Raw genomic sequence first — 24,837 nt, forward strand, 5'->3', positions numbered from 1 at the left:
TGGACATATATACACTAACAAACGTAAGGTAGATAGCTAGTGGGAAGCAGCCGCATGACACAGGGATATCGCTGGGTGCTTTGTGACCTCCTGGAGGGGTGGGATAGGGAGGGTGGGAGGGAGGGAGACGCAAGAGGGAAGAGATATGGGAGCATATGTATATGTATAACTGATTCACTTTGTTATAAAGTAGAAACTAACACACCATTGTAAAGTAATTATACCCCAATAAAGATGTTAAAAAAATTAATTTAAAAATTCAACTACAAAAAAAAAAAAAAAAAGACAGACCTACTAGAGAATGGACTTGAGGATATGGGGAGGGGGAAGGGTAAGCTGTGACAAATCGAGAGAGAGGCATGGACATATATACACTACTAAACGTAAGGTAGATAGCTAGTGGGAAGCAGCTGCATAGCACAGGGAGATCAGCTCGGTGCTTTGTGACCACCTGGAGGGGTGGGATAGGGAGGGTGGGAGGGAGGGAGACGCAAGAGGGAAGAGATATGGGAACATATGTATATGTATAACTGATTCACTTTGTTATAATGCAGAAACTAACACACCATTGTAAAGCAATTATACTCCAATAAAGTTGTAAAAAAAAAAGGATAGTGGTATATTAAAATAACGGAAGGAAACTAAAAGTTAAAAATTCACTGAGAATACAAATAAAGTTAAACGCTTGGTTTAAAGATTAGTTGTGTATGTACAAAATGTGTAAAATTGGACTTAATTGGAATTCATATGAAAAAGGTCTAAATATTAGTTCTTCTTAAGCTCAAAAGATGTGCTTGTTGAACGCAAATATGCAATATTAGCCTATAAACTCTACGTTTACATCAAGGGAAGTAATACTGACATTGTAATCTGTACTAGGCTAACCGTAACAGAAGATACCTTCTTGAATAACTTCTTTAAAGGATGTGTGGGTGAACTGGGTCATTCTAAAGGAGAATTCCAAGGATGATTGAAATCTCTGGAAATTGGGGTACTTGAGTAATGGGAGACCACTGGCAATGTTTGCTTGGAAAAAGAACAATTAGAAAAGACATGATCATTGCCCGTGAAATAGTGGACAGTCTTCCTCAAGAAATATGGATTAGATGCTACCTATTAGGTTCCAGAAGGAAGAAAAAAGACCCAATTAGTATACTCTATTTTAGGTTAGTGTAAGAAATACATTTCTGACCATCAGAGGTGTTAAAATTGAATGAGTTGCCTTGTGAGATTGTAAACTCATGAGCTTTGTCACTGGAGATATTGAATACTGTGTGATCCTCTCTTAAAAACATTTTTGAGAGAGATCCTCTCGATAGGAGCTAGGATTAGGTATCCTTCAGGCTGTCTTCCAACTTGAGTGTGATGCTGAAAAGAAATTTTCTCCACAATCTTGCTTTTAGGTTATTCTAGAAATTAACAGAAGGGAAGACATTAGCAACTATGAAACTGTCTATGTTGTTTTTTAACCTGCCTCAAAAAGATATGCTGTCTCTGTGGATAGCTGTGCATTGAATCTTTATATTAGTTGTGAGAGTATTTCATTTCTTTCCCTACTATATATTTCAGTATATTTGAATTATATTAGTGAATATATGTTAATCATATATAGTGAATATGTATTAGTTTTGAAACCGAAAAAATGAAAAAAAGAATGTCTTATGACTTGTATATACTCAAAAGAATTTGGAGGGCTTCAGGAGCCTTTATATTCAAGGCTGAATAAAAGTTGGTAAGTTTCGGAAGCTTGGTTGATGCATTTTTTTGATCTAAGAGCAGTCTACATATTCTCTGCCTCCTGACCTTCTCACCTGGATGTCTAGGTAGCATCTTAAGTCTGCTTCTTCCCCAGCCTTCCCCATCTCAGTAAACGGCACCTCTGGGTACCTCCGGTCAAAAATTAGGGGTCATCCTTGTTTCTTCTCCTTCCTTCTTCCCACATATAAAACCCACCTCTTCAGATTCTATTGACTCTTCCTCCAAACTAAATCTAAAACCTGCCCACATCCCTTCAGTTTTACTACTACCACTCAAGCTTGAACCCCTGGGACCACTGTGTGACTCCTGTCTTCTGATCATGGCTCTTCGTTTTTCTTCTTTTCATTCTCCACACGGTAGCCACAGTAATACACACACACACACACACACACACACACACACACGTATATATATATTTTCATATCAATCAGAATATGTCTCTTTCTGCTTCAAGCTCAAATAACTTCTATATAAGTTTAGTATTAAATCTGAACTCCCTATACTGACCCATAAGGCGTTCACAGCATCTGGGGCCTCATGTGATCTCTGTTGACCTCATTTTTCTGTTCCAGGCACTACAGTTGAGTCACCCTGGTTTTTATTTGCTTCACCAAACTGGATAAACCTCGCCTTGCCCCCTTCTAGGTCCTTTCCAATAGCTGCCCTCTCTTCCTAGACCTACTTCCTCCTCACTTTCCATGGCTGGCTCCTAGCTGTAGTTTATTTCTCAAAGTAAATTTGTGTCTCAGTGGTGACTTTTCTGATCCCTCAACCCAAAGGCTTTCGAATCTGTGTCTAGAATCTCTGTTTTATTTTCCTATAAGCACTTATCAAAATATTTTTGGTTATATTGTTATTTAAGTTTAAAAAATTGTCTGCTTATCCTGCAACTCCACTATCAGTTTGATTATAATAAGGACTTTGTCTTATACTGTCTATACTGTACAGTCGTGTGCTCTCAGCCCTACATCAGGAATGAGGAATAGTAATGCAATGAAATATGTGTTGGAAAAAGGAGAGGAAGAAGGAAGGGAGGAAGGGACAGAGGAGGGAAGGCAGGAAGGAAGGGGCCTTCTCTTCAAAATTTATTCCTTTCATAAACTGGTCATGGAAAATTAAGAGAAGTCATCTAAATTTTTTAAAAAATTAAAGTGATGGAATACGGTGAAAGTAAAGTAACATCTTATGTCAATGGTAAGATTTGGAATTGTTTTTTCCATTGAAGCCTATTGTTAGAGATCGAGTCAAAGTTTTCATTTTACACTTTATCTGATAATTCTGTAATTATAGCAAAGTCTTAAATGACCTATATGAAAACTAAAATGAGATGATTGGCTGTGGGAGAAAATTCAGGATGTGTATTTCCAGAAGGTGGCACTTAAAGGACAGATTGCGCAGGTGGGCCCCTCATGGAACGCAAGCCAATAGGGCGCACATTTAGGCGTACTGGCAGCATTTAACAGATCCCTTCTTAGAGCTAGAGAGTTTCAGTTTTATCTGAAGTGGTTTCTGGAAGGCAAGCCCCTTCTGTTTTGACATTCCTCTCAAATTTCCAAGATTAGCGAAGAAATAACATTAAAATCAGCTTATACTGAAATCTGAAGATTATGTTTATATAGTTTGTTTATACGGTTTTATGGTTTTTTAGGATCAAGGATTCTCTTGAACACAAAAATATCTATTATTATACTATCGGTATTATTAAACTACCATAACACTTATTATAGAAATGGATATTACAAACAGGAATGTTGGAAGTAACAAGGCTTTTGTGATTTAGAAAAAGAAAAACTACAAGCACCTGTTGAAGAAAATGATGACGGATGGTAACATTTTTCTCAAGGGTCCCTCTGCAGCTGTGCTTACATTCAGTTCCCCAGGCTGAACCGGGGTTTATTCATATCTTTTATTACACCCATAAAGAGTTTTCACTTCATCCTGTTTAACACAGCACCGGTCAAAGCTCTTTTCTGTTAACAGAGATTTTATTCAAGAGAGGAAAAAAAAGACTGACAATGAGTGAGAACCAGTTTCACATCTGTGTAATCATGTTTTTTAACGAGAGGTCATAGCAATCTTGTGGATTATCAAAGCTAGTGTTTTTGGTTTGTTATCTTAGTTTGAAGGTGGCAGTCCGTACTCTGGCTACCATGCGAAATGCTAATGCCAACTTCTGCTGATGCTGTCTTTACTATTGCCACACAGCGTTTTGAAACCTCAGTAATACACTTTATCATTTATTTCAAAGCATAACATGTTCAAAAGGAAAAATATCCTGTGAGAATATGCTTCAGAAGTAATATTTTATTTATTTTGAATTTTATTTAGTTATTTATTTATTTATACAGCAGGTTCTTATTAGTTATCCATTTTATACACATCAGTGTATACATGTCAATCCCAATCTCCTGGTTCATCCCACCACCACCACCACCCCAACTTTCCCCCTGGTGTCCATCATTTGTTCTCTACATCTGTGTCTCTATTTCTGCTTTGCAAACTGGTTCATCTAGAAGTAATATTTTTATGACACCACTGCAGGTTAATTTTATTACCAGAGTCTAATTATCAACTCAATTTTCAAAGGTAAAAGCTAATATTTTATCTTTAAAAAGTATAAACAAGGTTAATACATGATTAATATAATAATCCGCAATAAAAACAAAAAATAATACCTCAATGACAATTCATATTGAAGCTGATATTTATGCAGATATTTGAGTTAGAATATGATTGAAATCCACATAAAACCATTTATCTAGGGAAATGTTACTTCACATTTCACTTCATAGAACATTAAAAATGAATAAGTACAAAGAAGAATGACTTCTGCATACCAGCTTTTATATTTACACAATTAAAACATCTACATATTTTTATTCTTAAATACTTACAAAATCTCTATAGGATCATGATTCTCTGAATCCTCCTCAACCCTCTTGCCCTCATAAAGTCAATTTTTAATGATACTTAATCGGAACCTACTTTTATTTATCAGCATTTTATGTTACATTTATAATTTATAAATATATTTAATACATATACAATGAGATTTTTATAATGGCTGTTATTTTTATAATGAGACCATGACAATGTGAGTACACTGTGATCAATATTTCTATTTTTATTTTTTTAATTTTTATTTATTTATTTTTATTTTTTATTTTTTTTGCGGTACGCGGGCCTCTCACTGTTGTGGCCTCTCCCGTTGCGGAGCACAGGCTCCGGATGCGCAGGCTCAGCGGCCATGGCTCACGGGCCCAGCTGCTCCGTGGCAAGTGGGATCTTCCCGGACCGGGGCACGAACCCGTGTCCCCTGCATCGGCAGGCGGACTGTCAACCACTGCGCCACCAGGGAAGCCCTCTATTTGTATTTTATAAGTCCTGGAATATCAAACACTACAGCAAGGTGGCTGAGGAATGGCCTTCACCACGGATGTACAGTGAAGCTGCATCTGGCCCCACTTGCTAAATGGGATGTGGAGTGGGAGAGAGGGGCACCATTTTGTTCGAATTCTAAAGGTGAAAATCTGATAGTAAAACTGATCCGGAAAATTTCCTTAAATAGCCCATAAGTACTATACTGTATGGTTTTGTGAATATAAATTTCTAGGTGATGTTATCAGTATTCAAATTCTTAATTGGTGAATGTTTTGCTGTTAATTTCATTCTCCATTTTTTTCCCCCTAGAAGATGTTAGTAACAAAATAAGTATTCCATTTAATTATCCCCTTGTATAACATTTATCTCTTTGTCAGACTGTCAGGAAACCCTTTAACTCGCTAAATATACTTTTTTTTGGTTTGGCCAATCCGCAGGATAAATTCTCGAGATTGTTCTCTGAGTGACTCCCTTTATTTTCCTCCTTCCTTCTTCCTTTTTTCCTCCCTCCCGTCTCTCCTTCCTCCCAGGGAGAATAATTGAATGATAAGAAATTTGAGACCCAGATTTTTTTTGCCTTTTTCTCTCCTCTTGCCTCATTTAACTGTGCTTTTAAGGTTTGCCAATATGCCATTTCTTACGGTATAATATTGACACCATCAGTCCTGTGTTTGATTATAGTTCATGTATCTTCTTAATACAGGCTGAAGGAAGAAAGTAGGTGCTACTGCGGGATATTTTGCTCCCACCAAGTTAAACTGTTCCTTTACCACAAAGATGTGAATATCGGAGGATAAGTTATGGGTCCTTATCTTTTAGTTTCAAGATTATCCCCGCATTTAGATTTAGCAAAAGGAAAGGCAGGATTCTTCTTTCAAAAGTGCACGTATTTAATGAGGCTCTGCAATATGCAAGTCCCTCCATTAGGCACTGAGGATATAAATTAACATCAGAAAACATTCTAAAATAGGGTTTCCCTTCCTCAGATATGTTTTTTAAAAAAATTTCTCTAAAATAGGTAGGGAATACCATCCTAGTGTTAAAGGATTTCAAAGAGCTGTGGCATGTATAAACTCTTTTTCTAAATGTTGATGTCAGTTTCGTAAGATTCATGTCCATTTAGGGGCTAAAAGGTCATAACAGCGTTCCCAAATTTCAGTGCCAGATGTGTCTGCATCACACGTCATGCAGACCCAAACTCATTCTAGCATCTGGTTAAACACCTTCCACACCAGGTCTTAACCATATGTAAATATACTTGAGAGCAAATGGGAAAATAATCTATTTTTCCCTTTTTTTGTTCCATTTACAATGTAAACAACTTTTCTAAAGGTATAAATTTATAACTGGATTAACAGGACTTGCTGTCTATTTCTAGGCAATTACCACTGGTTGAGAAGATAATGTTGTGTGTAGAATATATTGCATGCAACACGGGCATGGAAATAGAGGAATAAAAATTCAGAGAGGGAATGATCACTTCCAGTTGGAATGCTCAAAGAAAACTTCGTAGAGGAGAGAGAATCATGAGTCTTGGAGAGAAGGAAGCATTTCAGTGGAGTTGTTTCAGTGGGTGGAGGTAGTGGAGTGGATATCTCAGTGGGGTGAAGAGAGTGGGGAGATAAAGAGGAAGAATGAACAAAAGCAAAGGGCTTGAAAAAGATAGATTATTTGAGGGGAATAATAAATAGATAATAGAGATCATGTGGTGAGATTTTTTTTTAAGTCTTTATTGAATTTGTTACAATATATCTTCTGTTTTTATGTTTTTGGTTTTTTGGCCACAAGGCATGTGGGATCTTAGCTCCCCAACCAGGGATCGAACCTGCATCCCCTGCATTGGAAGGTGAGGTCTTAACCACTGGACCACCAGGGGAGTCCCATGTGATGAGATTAATGATAGACACTCTGGAAAACCAGGTTAGGCTAAATTCTAGAGAAACTTGAATCTAAATTATAGAACTTTTCACTCTATACTGTTGAATAAAATGTAATGACACTTTGAGAGTGATTTTCAAGGGAGACCTTGACAAAAGTATGAGGTGATAGAATCTGAACTGAGGTAGGAGAAGCTGAATGGAGCAGAAGTAAAAGCTGGGTTATTTTTTTAAAGGAGGAACTGATAGGAGCAGAGATTATCTGTGGAGGTGTGAGTAGTAAAGGAAGAAGTTAATAAAACTGTGGTTTTGAATTTGGATGGTTGGGAGAATGGCAGTACCAGGAAATAAAAATCCTTATAGATAAAGGGTGAATACAATTTTGGATACATTGCACGTGAAAAGACGGTAAGACTTCCAAGTGAGGGTATCCAATGGACTTTTGGGGTATGTAATCCTGAATAAAGGTGATGATTGGAAACTCCTGGAGTAGATGAGATTCCCAAAGGCTGAAAGATGAAGACAGTGTAGTATAATGTCAAGGACAGAAGTTCCATGACTGTAATTAGGGAATGGGAATAACAGACAAACTGTCACAGGCGGACAACCAACAATGGAACCTCCTGGAAGTGGGGAGTAGGGCCATCCTTGCCTTATTTTCAGGACTTACTTGTTCCCAAACTTAGTGGGGAAGAATTCAGCCTTTCATTGTTAAGTGTAATATTAGCTATAGGTTTTTATAGATTCCTTTTATAAGGTTAAGGAAGTACCTTCTGTTGCTAGTTTACTGACAGATTTTGCCATGAATAAATGTTTTAAATGGATTTTCTACATTTGTGAGATGATTGTATGATTTTTTTCCTTTTTAGACTTTAGTATAATGAATTGCATTGATTGATTTTCTAACGTTAAATCAACACTGCATGGTCATAATATCTTTATTTCTTTTTTTTTTTTTAACAGTATTGGGTTCTATTTGCTACTACGTATTTTTAAGAAAATTTGCAGTTAGGCCCATGAGAGATATTGATCTTTTTTGTAGTGTCTTTGATTTTGGTATCAGATTAATGCTGGCATCAAAAAATGAGTTAGGAAGTATTCCCTCCTCTTTTATCTTCTGGAAGTTTGTGAAGAATTGATATTACCTCTTCCTTAAATATTTGGTGAAATTCCAAGTGAAAACACTTTGACTTAGAATTTTCTTTGTAGGAAGATTTTTACCCATAGGTAGACTATAGGGCTATTCAAAGTATCTGTTTCACTAAGTTTTGCTTGTTTGTGTCCTTCAGGTATTTTGCCCATTTCTCATCTAATTTATTCAAGCTTTTTACATCAAAGTGTGCATAAAATTGTTAACCTCTTAATGTTTGTAGGATCTGTTGTAATATTTCTTGTTCATTTCAATTACATCTATTTGTTTTCTGCTGGTCCCATTTACTCTTTGCTTTATATTTCTCTTTTCCTGCCTTATTTTTTTAATTTATTTTTTTAAACATCTTTATTGGGGTATAATTGCTTTACAATGGTGTGTTAGTTTCTGCTTTATAACAAAGTGAATCAGTTATACATGTACATATGTTCCCATATCTCTTCCCTCTTGCGTCTCCCTCCCTCCCACCCTCCCTATCCCACCCCTCCAGGCAGTCACAAAGCACCGAGCTGATATCCCTGTGCTATGCGGCTGCTTCCCACTAGCTATCTACCTTACATTTGGTAGTGTATATATGTCCATGCCTCTCTATCGCTTTGTCACAACTCACCCTTACCCCTCCCCATATCCTCAAGTCCGTTCTCTAGTAGGTCTGTGTCTTTATTCCTGTCTTACCCCTAGGTTCTTCATGACATTTTTTTTTCTTAAATTCCATATATATGTGTTAGCATATGGTATTTGTCTTTCTCTTTCTGACTTACTTCACTCTGTATGACAGACTCTAGGTCTATCCACCTCATTACAAATAGCTCAATTTCATTTCTTTTTATGGCTGAGTAATATTCCATTGTATATATGTGCCACATCTTCTTTATCCATTCATCTGATGATGGGCACTTAGGTTGTCTCCATCTCTGGGCTATCGTAAATAGAGCTGCAATGACCATTTTGGTACATGACTCTTTTTGAATTATTCCTGCCTTATTTTAGATTGATTTTTTAATGATTCCATTAAGTAATATTATTTATACTAGAAAGAAGGCAAGATGTGAGCTGTCATGTATCATAACTGAAATTCTCTCATGTATCAATTTTCTGAATATTGAAGACTCAGTGGTTTACATGAGGCAGATGAGCGCAAGGGATTTTCAGTAAGTCCTGAATGAAGTTTCTCCTGCTTTGTCATAGCTAAGTTATCTGAAAAGCCAGAAAAAGGTGAAATAGCTGAAAGGAATTGGTTTTGGTGAGTGGAAATAAAACAAATGGAAAATTGGCAAGCCAGCTGGATATTTTGTGGGACTAAGGTTTTGGAAACATATTTGCAAGACTGGGATAATTATTCTACTCTTTGAACTGATTACATTTTGTACTGTATTCCTTTTGTTTGCAAAAACTGTGACTACTTGAATCACGTAATGAAATGTGAGCTTGGTGTAAAGGCACAGTCAGTTTATCTAAATCCCTTGTTGTTCACAGGCATTGTTATTTCATTTACATACTGAAATCTATGTGATCAAAAGTGGGAAAACCATAGTATCATAGGAATATTTCATTTGAATTGCTTCCACAATTACAGCTGGTTCTCAGGAAAAAATGTTGGACAAACCCTGACTTCAGCAGTAGAAGAAGTAACATTTTATGTGAAAAAAACTTGATAAGATGATTTTGTAGCCAGAAAGATAGAAACTAACCCGTCCTTTTCCAGCAGTGGCCACTATGATGTAGAACAGTAAAGAAGGATAACCTAGGATCTGACTGCCTAGGTTTCAATACTGGCTTTACCACTTACCAGCTGTGTGACCCTGGGCAAGATGCTAACCTCTTTGTGCTTCATTGTATCTCATACACTTGATCTGAAGATTAAATGAGTTAATACGTGTAACATGATTAAACTATAAAATGTACACAGTAAGTTGTAGTTGTTACCAGAGTGAAAGAGGTTAGTTAGGCTCTGTGCATTACTGATAATGTGGGGTCTGAACAGTATCTAGATCTGGTACCCTGGGTATCAAATTTACACACACTTGATAGCTAATTTAAAAAGGTGCTAGGAGGGAATTCTCTGGTGGTCCAGCGGTTAGGATTCTGCGCTTCCACTGCAGGGGGCACGGGTATGATCCCTGGTTGGGGAACTAAGATCCCACATGCCGCAAGGCCAAAAAGAAGAAAATAGATGCTAGGAATAGAAATGCCAAATACCATCCATTTGAGTATGACAGTTATAGACAATTTAAGGTTCTTCTCTTGTACACTGTATTTTCTCTGTCAAGCATGCAATCGTTTCTTCAAATGTTGATTTTAGTGTTAGAAAAACTAATTATAATTATGTTTCAACATGTTTATTCTAAATCAAGTCTTTGTGATCATCAAAAATAAAATATCCTTATGTACTGAAAAACCAGTATAATTACGGCAAATTTTGTGTTTTCTGTTAGTGATAAAAATTAACAACGTGATTTTTATAACTCCAAACATAGAAAGCTAATGGTAGAAAGCATGGAGACTATTTTCGGGAAAAACCAAACTCTAATTGAAGAAGAGGGAAGGAGATTGGCATTGAATGAGCTCTAACCATGGTTGGCAGTTTTTTCCCTCATATACTATTTCACTTATTTATCTTTCAAAATCCACAAAATAAGTATGTGTCATCTCAATTTTATTAATGTTAGAACAGAAGTTCAGAGTTTGACTTCAACAATTCGTCAAGACATTTCAGAGTAGAGCTGTGGGTCAGATCCTAGTCATTTGATCTCAAAGCCCACGCCCTCTCCATTGCATCTGTCTGCCTCCCAGAAGTGGTCTTACACCACTGAACAAGCTTAGTATGAAAATTATAGCTGAACCACCAAAACAAAACATCCCTAGCTTTTCAATATCTTATAATTCAACTAGTGTCATTTCTTTCCATATTTTCCCATTGCATTTCATTTTAATAAACATATGCCATTGAAGCTCCTACTAAAACAACCTATAATCTCAGGATGGGTCTCCTTGCTTTTAGGAGTGCAGAAGGGAAGCACCACAAGGTATAACAGTGGAAAAGTGCTGACCCTGGCCCTGGTCCTGGTGTTGCCATGAACTAGTTATTTCATTTGGAGCAAGCCATTTCACAGTGTTGAAGTTCTTTTCATTTGCAGAATGAGGAAAAAGTACTCAGCAATTGTGAATATTCATTCATTCCATCTCTTTCAGTGCTCTGTGATACTATAAATCCATTACTGCCTTTTCCTGAAGGGCCAGAAGTTCAAAATATGGACCAGTTTCCTAGGGAACTGTCCCTAGTCCCAACTATGGAGTATCCCATACTCCAGCCCCTTGGAAATTCCCAGGACTTAAAAAATGACTATAAATACAGGGTTTTGTAATAAGCAAACTGAGAATTAATTTTTTAAGGTGATATATGTATACTCTTAATCTAAATTATTTTCACCCTGAATTTAGGACATCCTAATTTTTCTTTTTCATATTTTCCACAGGATTATTTTACAAATGCAAATAGAGAATTGAAAAAAGATGTTCAGCAAGATTACCACCTAGAATATGCCATGGAAAATAGTACACACACAATAATTGAATTTACCAGAGAACTGCATACATGTGACATAAATGACAAGAGTATAACGGTAAGGAGTCTATCAGTGAATGCAGGCATGAATAGAGTGTACATTTGCAATTGGGAAACACTTTACAGAATAAAAAGAAACAAATATTTTAAAATAACCGTTAACAGCAAAGTCACATAGTCTTTGGAATATTTTTGAATTCTCTTTAGAAGCCACAAAAAAACCTAAGGCTATAAATTTCAATGAAGGCAATTTTTATGTGAATCTAAAATTTTGAAGAGCTGTTTAAAGTGTGTGAGATTTTTACCTATAAAAGGTTTTAGCTTCTTTATAAAGTTTTAAAATAGGTAATAGATAAAGGTTGGAAAAATTGTATTACACAAGAGAGAATTATGATACTGAGTATTAGGCTGTAATTCATCTGAATTGTAACTGATTCATTTTTGTAAATTTCTAAAGTCAAGATGAATAGTAGACTGTTGAAAATTGCCTGTCAACATATTATACAAGATTTCTTATTGTCAGACATCATGCAAAAATTAACATCTTTGTGCATATGCAAATTAGGTATTTAGAGGATCTAAAATTCATGTGGTACTTCGAAGGTTTCCATGAATTTCTTGAATCAATTTCATTTTGTACAGACCAACAAAATTATCGTTTTTATTTGCTGAGTCAAAGCTTTAAAAATGGGAATGTAAAAATCTGAAGCAAATTTGATTAACATTCAGCATAAAGGGTAAAAGAGGAAGAAAAAAAACACATGCAAAGACATGGGCCACTTTTTTATGTAATATACAGTGCAATTATACTTTAATTGGAGTAACAATTATAGTTGTTTGACTTAAGAAAGAATATAGCTTTTAAAATAAATAGCTTTTGTTTTATTATTTATTTTCAGAGTTCTTATTACGAAGATCTGGCAAAGTCATCTTTATCTGTGGGGGCACTGAACTGTTTATACCCCAGCAAACCCTCCCCACTGCCCCGCTGCCCTTTGGGCAATCTCTCATTTACTAAATGGAAACCGATTTCACTTGACAGTGCTTTCCCTAGTTGGGATACCCCAGTCCCTAGGAAATTCCCAGGATTCATAAAATGACCATAGATAGATTCTAGGATAATAAACAAACCTAAAATCAGAAGTTCCTGCTGTATTTCCACTTTCTGTAAATACATACATGTGAGTGGGCTAGTGTCTGGGAAAAATCTATTGTGAAAATAAAAATCCTGACCCGGGAGTCATTTTAATTTTCATTTTATTTATTTGTTTTCCCTAAAATGTTCCATTGCATAAAAATAGGTTGTAATTTTCCCAAACCCCTGCTGCTTAACAAGAGTATTTGCTCGGTAACTACTAGTTTGATAGTTTGGAGGTTTAGCGTGACAATGATTTACCGTTGCCGTAAGCATGAAAGCATAACTACTAAATCAGTTGTCCTTCATTCTGTTTTGGAACACATAATCTTGCATGGGGGAGATGATTTCTTCCAAAAAGGAACTCATCTATTTGGATTGTTAATGACTTAATCAGATTTACACAGTTCATGTGAGAGACCATATTGATAACTCCAAATGTCATTATTCTCTTTTTTGAGCTTCTATATCCTGCTTTGAATAGAGTTCTTTAAACTCAATTCAATGGTAAGGAAAGTGCTCTCATGAGACATAATCATGCCCCTGTCTGATCACCAGGAGAGCACGGTGAGGGTGATCTGGGCCTACCACCACGAAGATGTGGGAGAAGCGGGTCCTAAGTACCACGAATCCAGTCGTGGTACCAAGAGTCTGCGGTTATTGAATCCTGAGAAAACCAATGTGTTGTCTACAGCCGTACCATACTTTGACCTGGTAAATCAGGACGTAAGTATTTTTTCAGGTTTTTATGGTTCTAGGGGTGGGTTTATTGAAAATGCATAATGGGTTTTAAATTATTGTTTTTAATAGAATGTGACTTTTGTCCCCCTCTCCTTTTTTTTGAAGACAGGTCCTCATCCCAAACAAAGGTACAACATATTGGTGCCAAATGTTTAAGATTCCTGTGCTCCAGGAAAAGCATCATGTAGTAAAGGTATGTGACTCGCTCACAGGCTAAACTTAGTTTGTATGAACAGAGGAGAAATTGTTGTTCTTAAAACGAAAATAATATCAAATTTATAGAAGTGATTTTCAGTTATTTAAAAGTTACCTAGAGAACAAGGAACTGGCTTATCTGACCCACACACTGTCCTAAAAGTCACTGAATTGAGTGAGAAACTCGGATTGTAGCTAGTATTTTGTGTTTTGTCTCCTAATTTTATATGTTTAAAGGTTAAAGTTTTGGGATGCATTTGTACACCTCTGGTTATTTCGTAGGCAACAATTCAACATTTGGAATGATTGGAATTGCAATTTAAAATAATATATTTATGTATCAATAAATTCTATCTGGGAAGTTCACATTCCCCAATATTGTTTGAGAATATCTGCTTCATTGAAAATACTGGATATTGTCATAAAAATAACTGTTACAGTATATTTTTGAAAACAGGAAAACAAGAAAATTGTAGTGAATTTCTACAGAGCTGTAAAACACAGAATGGGATAATAAATAAAGCCTAATTTGCCGGTGGCATCTAATTCCCTCCCACCTCCTCTAGGGATAGGTCTCCCAAAACTTTTGCATCTAGTTAGTGACTGAACAAGTATTTTTAAAAAGTTACAAGTCCTTGGCTCTGTGCTAGGAATTGTTTGGGCAGTTCCACGGAGGCTGAATATATGTTTCATGCTTTCAAAGAACCTACAGTGAGATTGTAGGAGACGAGACCAAGACACAAGAAAGAATAAGATAGAATTAAATAGTGCACACAAAATACTGCAGACATTCAGAAGGCCAGACATTGCCGACTTTTTGTCCTCCCCCAGACTATGTAATGAAGTAGTGTGGATGTGAGAAAGGGAGAAACTTCTAGATTCTGAAATCTAGAGGGAAATATGAGGGTTCAAATAGCAAGTTGGCTCTTTAACTATGTGGTCTCAGATAAGTCACTCTGGGGTAGCGCTGCAGGCCCCATTTCCTCATCTGTAAAAGAGGGTTATTCGTCCCACTTTTCCTACCAACCTCAAACCATTCTGGCAAAGATGGAAACACTGAGCACATTCTATAAAGTGATTTAAATGTGTTAATTTCTAATGTATTTCTCCAGTGGCACAGATCTGCCTTTTGTTTACAGAATGATTCATAACTACTTAGAGAAGCAAGAGGGGTAGGTTGAGGAAATGTTTATTGAATTAATAAGTAGTCCTAAATATTTGTAGGTTATGTTTACAATCAGAAGACTTACCAACAGTGTGACTGTGGATGAGTCAATCCACCTCCATGCAATGTTAGTTTCTATTTCTTGCGTGTGAAAGGGGAATGCAAATTCTATTCTTACATACTTAATATAGTGCCTGAGTCCTTCCCTTAAACCAATGAAAAGTCTTTCTCAGAAAAGAGAACGGTATATTTGTACATACTGTGTGTCATACATTACTATGTGTCATTTGCAGTAAATTTAACTGGAACCTGGCTTAAGGGTCAAATGTAAAACTATAGATTAAGCAAATGTTTCACAAACCAGGTCCTTGATTCATTTTTCAGCAAATGTTAATTGATAGGATGTAAAGTCCTTAACCACTTACATGAATGCATTTTTATTCTTGTTTTTATTAATGCTGATAATTAAGTTGAATGAAATAAAAACAGTTGTCTACACTTAAGGGATGGCAGTATATGTTCTGACCCTCTATGTAGGGTATTTGCTTAGTACCTCATCCAAGAACTCTTAGCTAGCTTTCCCGTCACAGGCATATCATAGTAAAACTCAGATATGTGTGCATCTATTATCTAAGGGTGTGCTTTGAATTAAGTACTTTCGGGTTCACATTGCTGTCTTCATAGGTATCAAGAGGGATCTCAGTGACTGGAAAGGCTTTGGAGCAGTTTTTTTTGTTTTGTTTTGCTTTGGGTTTTTTTGCAGTGGTTGGAGATCTGTAAGATGACAAAAATTCTTTACCCTGAACAAGAGGGGATTTGAGGGAGGGGCGGCAGGTTGGAGAGCAAGGCTTATACAGACTTTCGTTGTTTCAGGGCAGAGGGTTGGTAGCTAAAATTTTAACCTCTTATTACTCATGAATACCACTTATAGACTAGATTCCTGAGCTTGTTGGTAATCCCTAAAATATTTTAAGTCATTAAGTATTATGAAACATTTAAGTCGCAAATGAACTCAAATAGGATAATATACAAAAAACAACAAACACAAAAACAAGAGAGAGCTCTATTGGGAAAATAAATTGAAAATATTTAGGTTGTATAAATTTTGAGATAGTCTTTCAAAAACGGTTTTAATTTGCAGTTTACAACAAAATTTTAATAAATATTTAAAGTAGAATTCATAGATTTCTAATTTACCTTAAGAAGTTATCTAATTTCCATTCTCTTTTCCTTAGCAGAGATGATTTCTAATAATTTAAGAAAAGTGTGTCTTCTTTTCATAGAACCAAAGACTCCTATATTTCAAAAATCCATTGGCTAAGTGCTTCTCCTTATTCCTTATTTTATATCCCACACATTGGCTGCATGAAAAAGCCTCAGTCCTTCTCTGATACAAACAAAAAGTGCTTTCTCAGAAAAAAGAACATTGTTTTTATATTGTATTATGTTGTGTGTCATTTGCAATGAGTTTTAAGAACATATTGATTACACTAGTATTATGAGAAATCAGTTGTATTCTCTGGACTCTATTTCAAAGCAAATGTTTATAATTGAAGTTTAAACATTGATAGTATTGCCTAGTATACATTTAGTAGTTGTAATAACTATAAAACTAAGCAGGTAAATAAAATATATCGGTGATTTGATCAATGAATACATTTAATAGAAATGACTAAAATTCAAAATACTAATTACAGCTTAAATTTTAATCATATAATGATAAAAATGATTTACTACTAAAGTACAAAATAATAAGGTAAATAATTTCTAAAATTATAACAAAGATAAATAATTTTATCCATAGGAAAGGTGGGATTATGATATAAATTATTGGTCGTTCCAATTTACTTGTGACTCCAGTTTATTGATTTGTATTTTGATGCTTGCAAAAAATGTCTAAAATTATGACCTGAAAATGTTGATATTGTCAGATGACAGATATGGAGATTGTGAAGAAGAAAATTCTTGGTAAATTATATTAAAACCACACTTCTCATATGAGATCATCTCTGTGAGTCCCTCTTGAGACCCACCCTCCAGCCCATCTCCTCATATTTAAGCATGACCCTATTTGAGCTTTGCCAAATATGTGGTATTACCCCAAATTTAAAATTTTTAGAGAAAGTGATTCTTTCCACTCTCTTTAGTCAACATAATATCATTATCCCAACTTACAGTAACGCTTGGATATACTCTGCTAGAAGCTGGGGTTGTCAGTTGGTTTAACACACTTCTTATTTTTCTTGAGGCGCTTTTAGCGTCAGGGGATTTTCCCCATAGATGAACTAACCTTCTAATTCATCTGTTTAAATCGGATGTGTCTTAATCAGTTTAATAGATAGTTGTTGATGGCTTATTATGTTAAAGAGGAGGAAAAAGAAAAACAGCCAGATTGAATCACCATCCTTAGTCATCTCCCCTTAAAAGGGATGACTCCCTAATAGGGAGGCAGTAGGCGGGTTCTAGGCTTTGCTGGGCCAGGGTTGAATTCCTTCTTTCTACTAGTCACTGAATGGCGGGAAGGTTATTAATCACATACAACTCAGTTTTACATGGGAATGATACTTTCCTGATGGGATTGTTTAGACTAAAGATTAAATAGCAGGTTTAAGAAAAATTTTATTAGCACTTAGTACAGTATCTAACACAGAAGAGTCTTAATAAATTCACTACTCTTATCAGTCCATTTATTTTCAGTTTTGCTCTCTGAATGACTTTTCACTGAAAACTACTATTTTGTGTGAAGGCCCAGAAAAGGACAAACATCATGCTAGAAGGTTGACTATTGCTGAGTTTTAAGAGAGGATTACTTTGACTAGTTGTGTGATCATGGGCAAAGAATTTACTGTCCTGTACTTCGGTTTCCTCATCTGGAAAAATGGGTATAATAGTTCTCACCTAATAGGGTTGTTATGACCATTAAATGAATCAAAAGCATTTAATATCTGTAATTTAGAACAGGACCTGGCACATAGTGTTTGTTAAATAAAGTAACTAAATAAAATTGTGTTGATCACTAGTGATACACAGTTGCTAATCTGTTAAACATCTTGTTAGGCTTCTGGGTTTCTGAGGGATTCCAAAACAGCCAACCCTTTCTACACAGTCAGAGTTCCAAATAAAACAGAGATTGTTGCTCATTTCATTTAGGAAGGCCACCTTGAGAACTCTCTGCTCAGGAGAAACGTGAAGTTGAGTGAAAAAAACACTCATCATTCTCCTCTTCCGCAATCTACACAAGTGAAATGCTGTGCTTTATACTTGTTACTGGACAGAACATCTTTCTTGCCATGAAATTAGATGCCGCTGTTCTTTTCCATTGCTGGCATTCATAAATCTGAGTGATTTAATTTGGGGAATGTTTCCTAGGATAAGAAAATGTAAGCACAATTGACACCGAATAACCATGAAATGTCCTTGAAGCCAGAGTACTGTATAGCCATGAAGTAGTCACTCAAAAATTGATTTTCCTATGCTAGACACACGGCATGAACCTTTGACTTTATATACTAAATTAAATGAACACTGCCATCCAGTTTCCCTATTATGTTCATTCCTTCTTCTTTTTGAAATAGAAAGATGCCATCAACTGGAGAAATTTAGCATTAGCACATTCTGAAACGTCAAGTGTGATAGTGGGTTTCTATTTCTGAAAATGTGTAAGACTTCAGGATTAAATTTAGTAAAACTTGGAAATTCTCAGTGTCAAACTACATGATTTGACAACTATTAGAGTGATCTCTTCTCAGTCAGTGTATCTTCCTTTTTTCCCTGAAATGATATTTCAAAATATATTTTCCTTCATGTGATCTTTCGCCCCCTGATGGAAATAGCATTTTGGTTTGTCATCACGACGCATTTTCACAGACTCCATGCTTTAGTTCTCATTCTTTCATTGTGTGTTTCACTTTACTGTGTGGCAGACTAGTAGGTGTTTGTTATTGACTGTTGACTGAACAGTTGTTTGTATTTTCACCCATTTTCAGTCCAACTCTATAGTACTTTTTTGGGTTTCCTGATGTTTCCCTTTTGTCTTTTCCTAATTCAACCATATTTCCTAAAGGCAAACTTTAGCTCTTCAGATAGAACTGTTTAGTATGTTGAAAGAAATTAGCTTTCAAAGTATGCTTCACGTACAAATACTTTCCATTCCTTTTAAATACTTTGCAACACTATATGTGGTTATTAAATGCTTAATACCAATGCATGACCACTGGCACCTGTGGATTTCATCACTGATTGACAAAACAGATGATTTTTGCCCTTGAAAAAAATCATGCTGTAAAAACGTAAGAATCTTCTTCTTTGGGAATTTGTCATCCAAAATTTGTAAATACCAAAATAATTTTACCCTTATGTCCAAGTATATCTAAGAATATCTGAAATGTTGTACAGCTTTTATCTACCAGAGAAGAGACGAAATTACTTGGGCATTTACTGTGGCTAAAACTATAACTTTGAACAGAAGAGAAGTTGGTAAGAGCACCGCCCCTAGCAATAATGAGTTGACTCAAATTAGCACATTTAAAAAATTGCTGACTTAGATTGTTCAGTGCTGCCAAGTTCTTTGTAGATCCTCGTGGGTTATACTGACTTCATGGAAACATTGGAGATTGCCGAGCTACATGGGTGTTCTTAATAGCCACTTGAAAGTGGAGGTAATTGAATTCACTTTGAAAGCATGTCTTTTCATGGAAGTGATTTATTGCTAACTCTGTCTCTAATTAGCTTTCTGACCCTAGAGAAAGTGCTTAACCTCACCATGATCCTCAAATTCCTTGTCTGTAAGATAAATGGATTGGACCAGATGATTTCAATTGGCTCTTTTTTACTTCTAAATATCTACGACTTGCTGAAAACTAAAAGTGAAATCTGTGCTGGGGTTTGGATGCCCTGTGGTGTGACTTCCTGATACACTTCATTCTCACTATCCCTGGGCATGCCAGGGTGACAGTGCTTAGGACCCCACTGCCTCCCTTAAAGTTAAAAGCCCTCCTTCTTGAAGTTAAAAGTCTCCTTCTTTAGTCCCTCGGTCATAGGCTCTCTTAGCATACATTCTGAGGCTTAGGTTTCCATCTGTAAATGGGGATAATAATGGTACTCGTCTCAAATGGTAACTGTCGTTACCAAATGAGATAATATCTGTAGAGTTCTTATATGTTTGGCATATATTAGATAGCTCAATAAGTACTAGCTATATTCCCAATTTACACTGGTTTTCAGGTACCTCTAAATCTTGGATATAATCCAAATAAAATAACTCTAAATAAACAGACTAAATAAACAACTAAATAACTCTAAATCTTGGGAATAATGTCCTTTTAAAATAAGGATAGAATCAAGAGTGCCAGGGTGAGGAAGGCTTTTAGGTTGGCACAGCGCACCGGATGGACTCTAGAGACAGGTAGGGGTTGTGTTCTAACTCTGCTTTTCATTAGCTCAATGACCCTGGGCAAACTAAACTCTCAGTGTGCATCTTCCCTTGTGAGGTAGGAAAAACAATTTCCAGTGAAGATGAAATGGTTACAAGTGAAGACACCTGTTGCATAATCGGCTCATAATTGCTTGTTTTCTTCTCTTGATGGGGATTATAGAGATGGATGACTATAAATTCATCTAGTATTTTCTCATACTTAAAGTCAGGACCGCACTGAAACCACGGTAGGCAGTAAGTCTTTATTTTATTTTGACGAAAAGATTCCCTGGGAATTAGATTTCATAGCTTGTTTCCATTATTCTAAACCGAAGGAAATTTAAGCTAATTTCCTCCTGTTCTGGCTAAGTAAGGATAAAAACCAGCTGGTGACTAACCTCTGGGAGATATTCTTTCACATTCTTAGGTCACCCATTAGCCTTCCACTCTATGGCCTTAAGTAATCTTCAGCCGACATTAAAAGATAGTTGTTATTCTTTGTTGCTCTTCTACCACCCAACTCTGCCCCCAATCTAGTGCATCTATTTTTTTTTAAGTAGTTCAAAAGGTTGGATGACAAAATTGAAAAGCATTAGCCCATCTGTTGATAATTATTGGCTATAAAAATTGGTAAATAATTAACAGCACTTCTATTGAAAGAGTACTAAGATGTTTAGGTTGGATTCTAGATGTTGATGGCACTATAGGATTGAGAAGTGTGGTAATATTAAGATACGAATGACTTGTACTTACATAAAGCTAAGTATGTAAGCAAAATACTTACCTATGTTTTTGCTACTTTAAATACATTATCTTGTTGAATTTTTCACAGCCTCCCTTGAGGTAAGTTGAATTACCACCACTTTCCAGATGAACGCAGTGAGGCATGGCAGGCATAAGTAACTTGCTTAACATTGCACAAATTCTGTGAAGCAGAGCCAAGATCTGAACACAGATCTTCATAGCAAAACTAGTGGGTCTTTCTCTCTACAATACTACTAGCCCAGGACTTAGGATTTTTCTAGGTGATCTATATCAAGGAAACATAATGTGAATAAGTTACTCAGTACCCAGGCTACTTTTATGTCCTATAGCATCAGTGCATAGACAGAGGGCTACATGAGCAGATCCCACTGGAACCTTCCAGAAATATCAGTATAAAGATCCTGGGAACTGACTTAGACCTGGTTGGATGGCATTTGAGTACACAGAGGCCTACTGTTTTCACTCTTGGGGATTGGAAATGCTCACGAACAAGAGATGACACCTATAAAGTTTCATTTGTGATTTAGGAAGTCATTTAAATACAATTCGATTTAGGCTGATTAGGTGAAAGATTAGGCATATGGATACAAAAGGGCGCGGAACGTTAGATCTCAGAGATGATGTTAGGGAGACAGGAACTTCAGTGGAGAGAAGGTAGCTTGCTAATCTGATTGGGCATGTCTTGTAGCATAAGGATCACTGGAAACAAGCCCGTAGCCTTCTCTATAAGCTGAGTTACAGTCCTCTTTGGAGTTAAGTGAAAATAATGGCAACGACCTATTTTATTGCCCTTCACTGGCAATGTGAGAAAAAATACTAACATTTCCATTTGGAAGTTAAATGTATGGCAAAGTGCCTAGAGAAAAGTACCCTAAAAACGAGAAGAGCCATGTTGTTGGAGAGAGGTCTTGAAGTGTTGATATCCCCGAGTGGCCTAAGAACCAGACTGAGTGTGGGTTCTAATCCTGCAGTAACCATTGGTCAGGTGATCACTCATGTGGCTGCACCACAGTGCTTCTCAAGAGATTGAATTCATGTTAAAAACACAGTCCAAAGACTATAAATCTGTATAACCAAGAGGTTGTTCTAAGTGATCTTTAACCCTTAAAATTCTATGCCTTTAGTGAAATATTGAAATTGATAAAACTGGAAGTGTATAAAATAAATCGACACATTCATACAATTTATAAAATAAACTGTAATAAAAAGTTATACTAAAAATTATAAAAGGAATGAAGATAATTTGTGTGTGTGTGTTCTCATGGGATATAACATGCCAATTTTATTTTGATGTCTATTTTCAATGTAAAAAATTCTATACTTTTCAAAACAGGATGACATCCATTATTTCCTTTTTAATGCAACACTGAAATTTCTTATAGTTGTTATGAATGGAGCTTTTAGTAATTAGTAGAGAAAAGTATATATGTGGTAGAAACTTAGTTTAAGTAAATCAGTTATTTACTATTCAAGTTTATAAGGCTGCACAGTTGTGTTCTTTAAAATATCAAGCCTCTCAGTGCATTTAAAATGAATGTATTTCTACATCAAAAATTCAGATTATACCTAAGGGTTTAAAATATATCTGTTTTATGAAGAAGAATATTACATTCACATATCAAAAAAGTTATGGCTGTGTGTTGCTTCATTGAATAATTATATTTTTCTTGACTCCTAACCTAGGGTACACATTAGAACCATGTGGATAGAATCTTTAGGATGAAGTCCAGGCCCTTACGTTAGTGGTAGTTGTTGCTGTCATTTGGAAAAGTTCCTTAAGTGATCTTGATATGAACTCTGTGGTTGAGAATCACTGTTTTATATGTATTAAAATTTCCCAGGAGACCATACTTAAATTATATTTTATAGCACCTAGTAAAATGCTCTTCGTATTACATAGCATCGGTGCATATTTTCATAGTAATACACTGTTTTATTCAACAAATGTTGTAAAAATTGAACACGCATCAAACATCTACTATTGAAACGCACTGTTAGTTGTCTGCACATGAAGATTTAAGCAATTTATGGTTTGGAAATAGTTTATTCCTGATGCATTGCACATTTTTTGTGCAAGTGGAGAGGCGAAAACACCAGCTGTTTCCTGGAGCCACAGCTGACATTCATTATAAAATTTCAACATGAACTAATTCAGATATATGGGATACTTTCTCCTATGAAGGAAAAAAGACTTATGTTCTAGGGAAATGTACACCTTGAAGTTAACTCTATACATTAATGCTTATAATGTAACGGGTCCATTTTAGAAACTGTATACGGAAGACCACCTTCCTGACTTTTGAATGCATTCCATTACCAACAAAGAGACATCTTTTCATCACTGAAATCCCACTGAATTGCTCTATGTGGAATCTTAAATATTGACTGATGGTCAGACCGTGTAAATAACTGTTATTGAGTACATAAGTGCTAGAGCCTTTCAGCCTTTTAGCTTGGCGTGAGAAGTCCTGAGAATGTAGGAGAGCCACTTTGTGATATGTTTCAGAAATCAGACGTGTACTTAATACACAATATGCTTAATCAGCTAGAAATATACCTTCGTACTATCCTCTAAATCGCAAAGAAGAATCAATGAGTGTCTAGTGAGTGTCTACTTCAGAAAATTCTATGTCTTTTGTCAGATACAAGGCAATATAAGACATAACCTTTCACCCCAATGACGTTCCAGTCTAGATGAGGAGAAGAGATGCACACATGCATAACAGAGAAACCCCAGAGCCGGCAAGCGAACGTGGTGTCAAACTACAAAGTACAGGCAGCTGAGGCAAAAAGAAGGGAGAGAGCAGTAAAGTTTTGGGCACAGTCCCATGCTGTATGGAAAGAATCATTTGGGGGAAAGTACAACCAGATGGATCTTAGGTAAGGATCCAGGTGTGGTGAGGATGACCAGGAGGCAACCTCCCTGTCTATGTGCTTCAGCGCCAACATAAAACGAGATGAAAGACAACATTTACTGAGAACACTGTACATTCTGTGAGTCATCAATCTTCATAAAAAAACCTCTAGGAAAGTAGGTAGTAGTATTATCCTCATTTTAGGAAACTGAAGCCTAGAGAAGTTACATAACTTACTCATTGCTGATACTTCTCCTGTTCGTATACTTTTCCCTGAGGAAGAAATGTCTCAAAGAATCCTTGATGCTCCGGCCAACATCTGCCTGTGCTAGAGCTAACCAGCAGGGCTGGCTGAACTTTAAATTCATAGTCATGTCAGATTAGAACGCAGAATCCCTGCAGTTACTTGTTGTCAGGGTAACTGCATTTTTTGATCAGAGAATGCCTTGGGCATACTACGCCAAAGCCCCTAGTGTCAAATATTGAAAGGGACTGTAGACTGTGGCCTTTACTACCTAAATGGGGTCACTGATTTTATCCTGAATGGTACCATTGTGTAGCTTTATCCCCAGTCATGAACTTATAGTTTTACTTAATGTTAGACCTCTGACAAGTTGCATCATACACTCTAAAATAGAAACCAAGGCTACCTCTTAATTGCACACATATGCATATAACCATTTAGTTCTTTAAAGAAAAGCTGCAGACAGTTACTCAGAAGAGAGTGATGGCCTTTCAGTTCTTATGGAAGTGAGAGGTCTTCCCCAGAGCTCCAGTCACTGTAGGGTGACTTGACTATTGAGTTTGTTGGACATCCACTCGCATTGTCAACATCAG

At 36.2% G+C, this 24,837-nt stretch overlaps 1 protein-coding gene across 1 annotated transcript in view; it reads left to right on the forward strand.

Annotated features, from left to right (window-relative positions):
• Positions 1-24,837, forward strand: part of MOXD1 (monooxygenase DBH like 1) — a gene marked incomplete at both ends in the record, with an annotated part of 81,527 nt that overhangs the window by 12,842 nt on the left and 43,848 nt on the right. Inside the window, 3 exons of the mRNA XM_082855994.1 lie at positions 11,643-11,789; positions 13,425-13,592; positions 13,717-13,800. Of these exons, the coding sequence (XP_082712120.1) occupies positions 11,643-11,789; positions 13,425-13,592; positions 13,717-13,800 (399 nt within the window). The remainder of the gene's footprint in view (positions 1-11,642; positions 11,790-13,424; positions 13,593-13,716; positions 13,801-24,837) is intronic.

The sequence above is a fragment of the Leucopleurus acutus genome, assembly GCF_964270905.1.
Source record: "Leucopleurus acutus genome assembly, chromosome: 15".
NCBI lineage: Eukaryota > Metazoa > Chordata > Mammalia > Artiodactyla > Delphinidae > Leucopleurus > Leucopleurus acutus.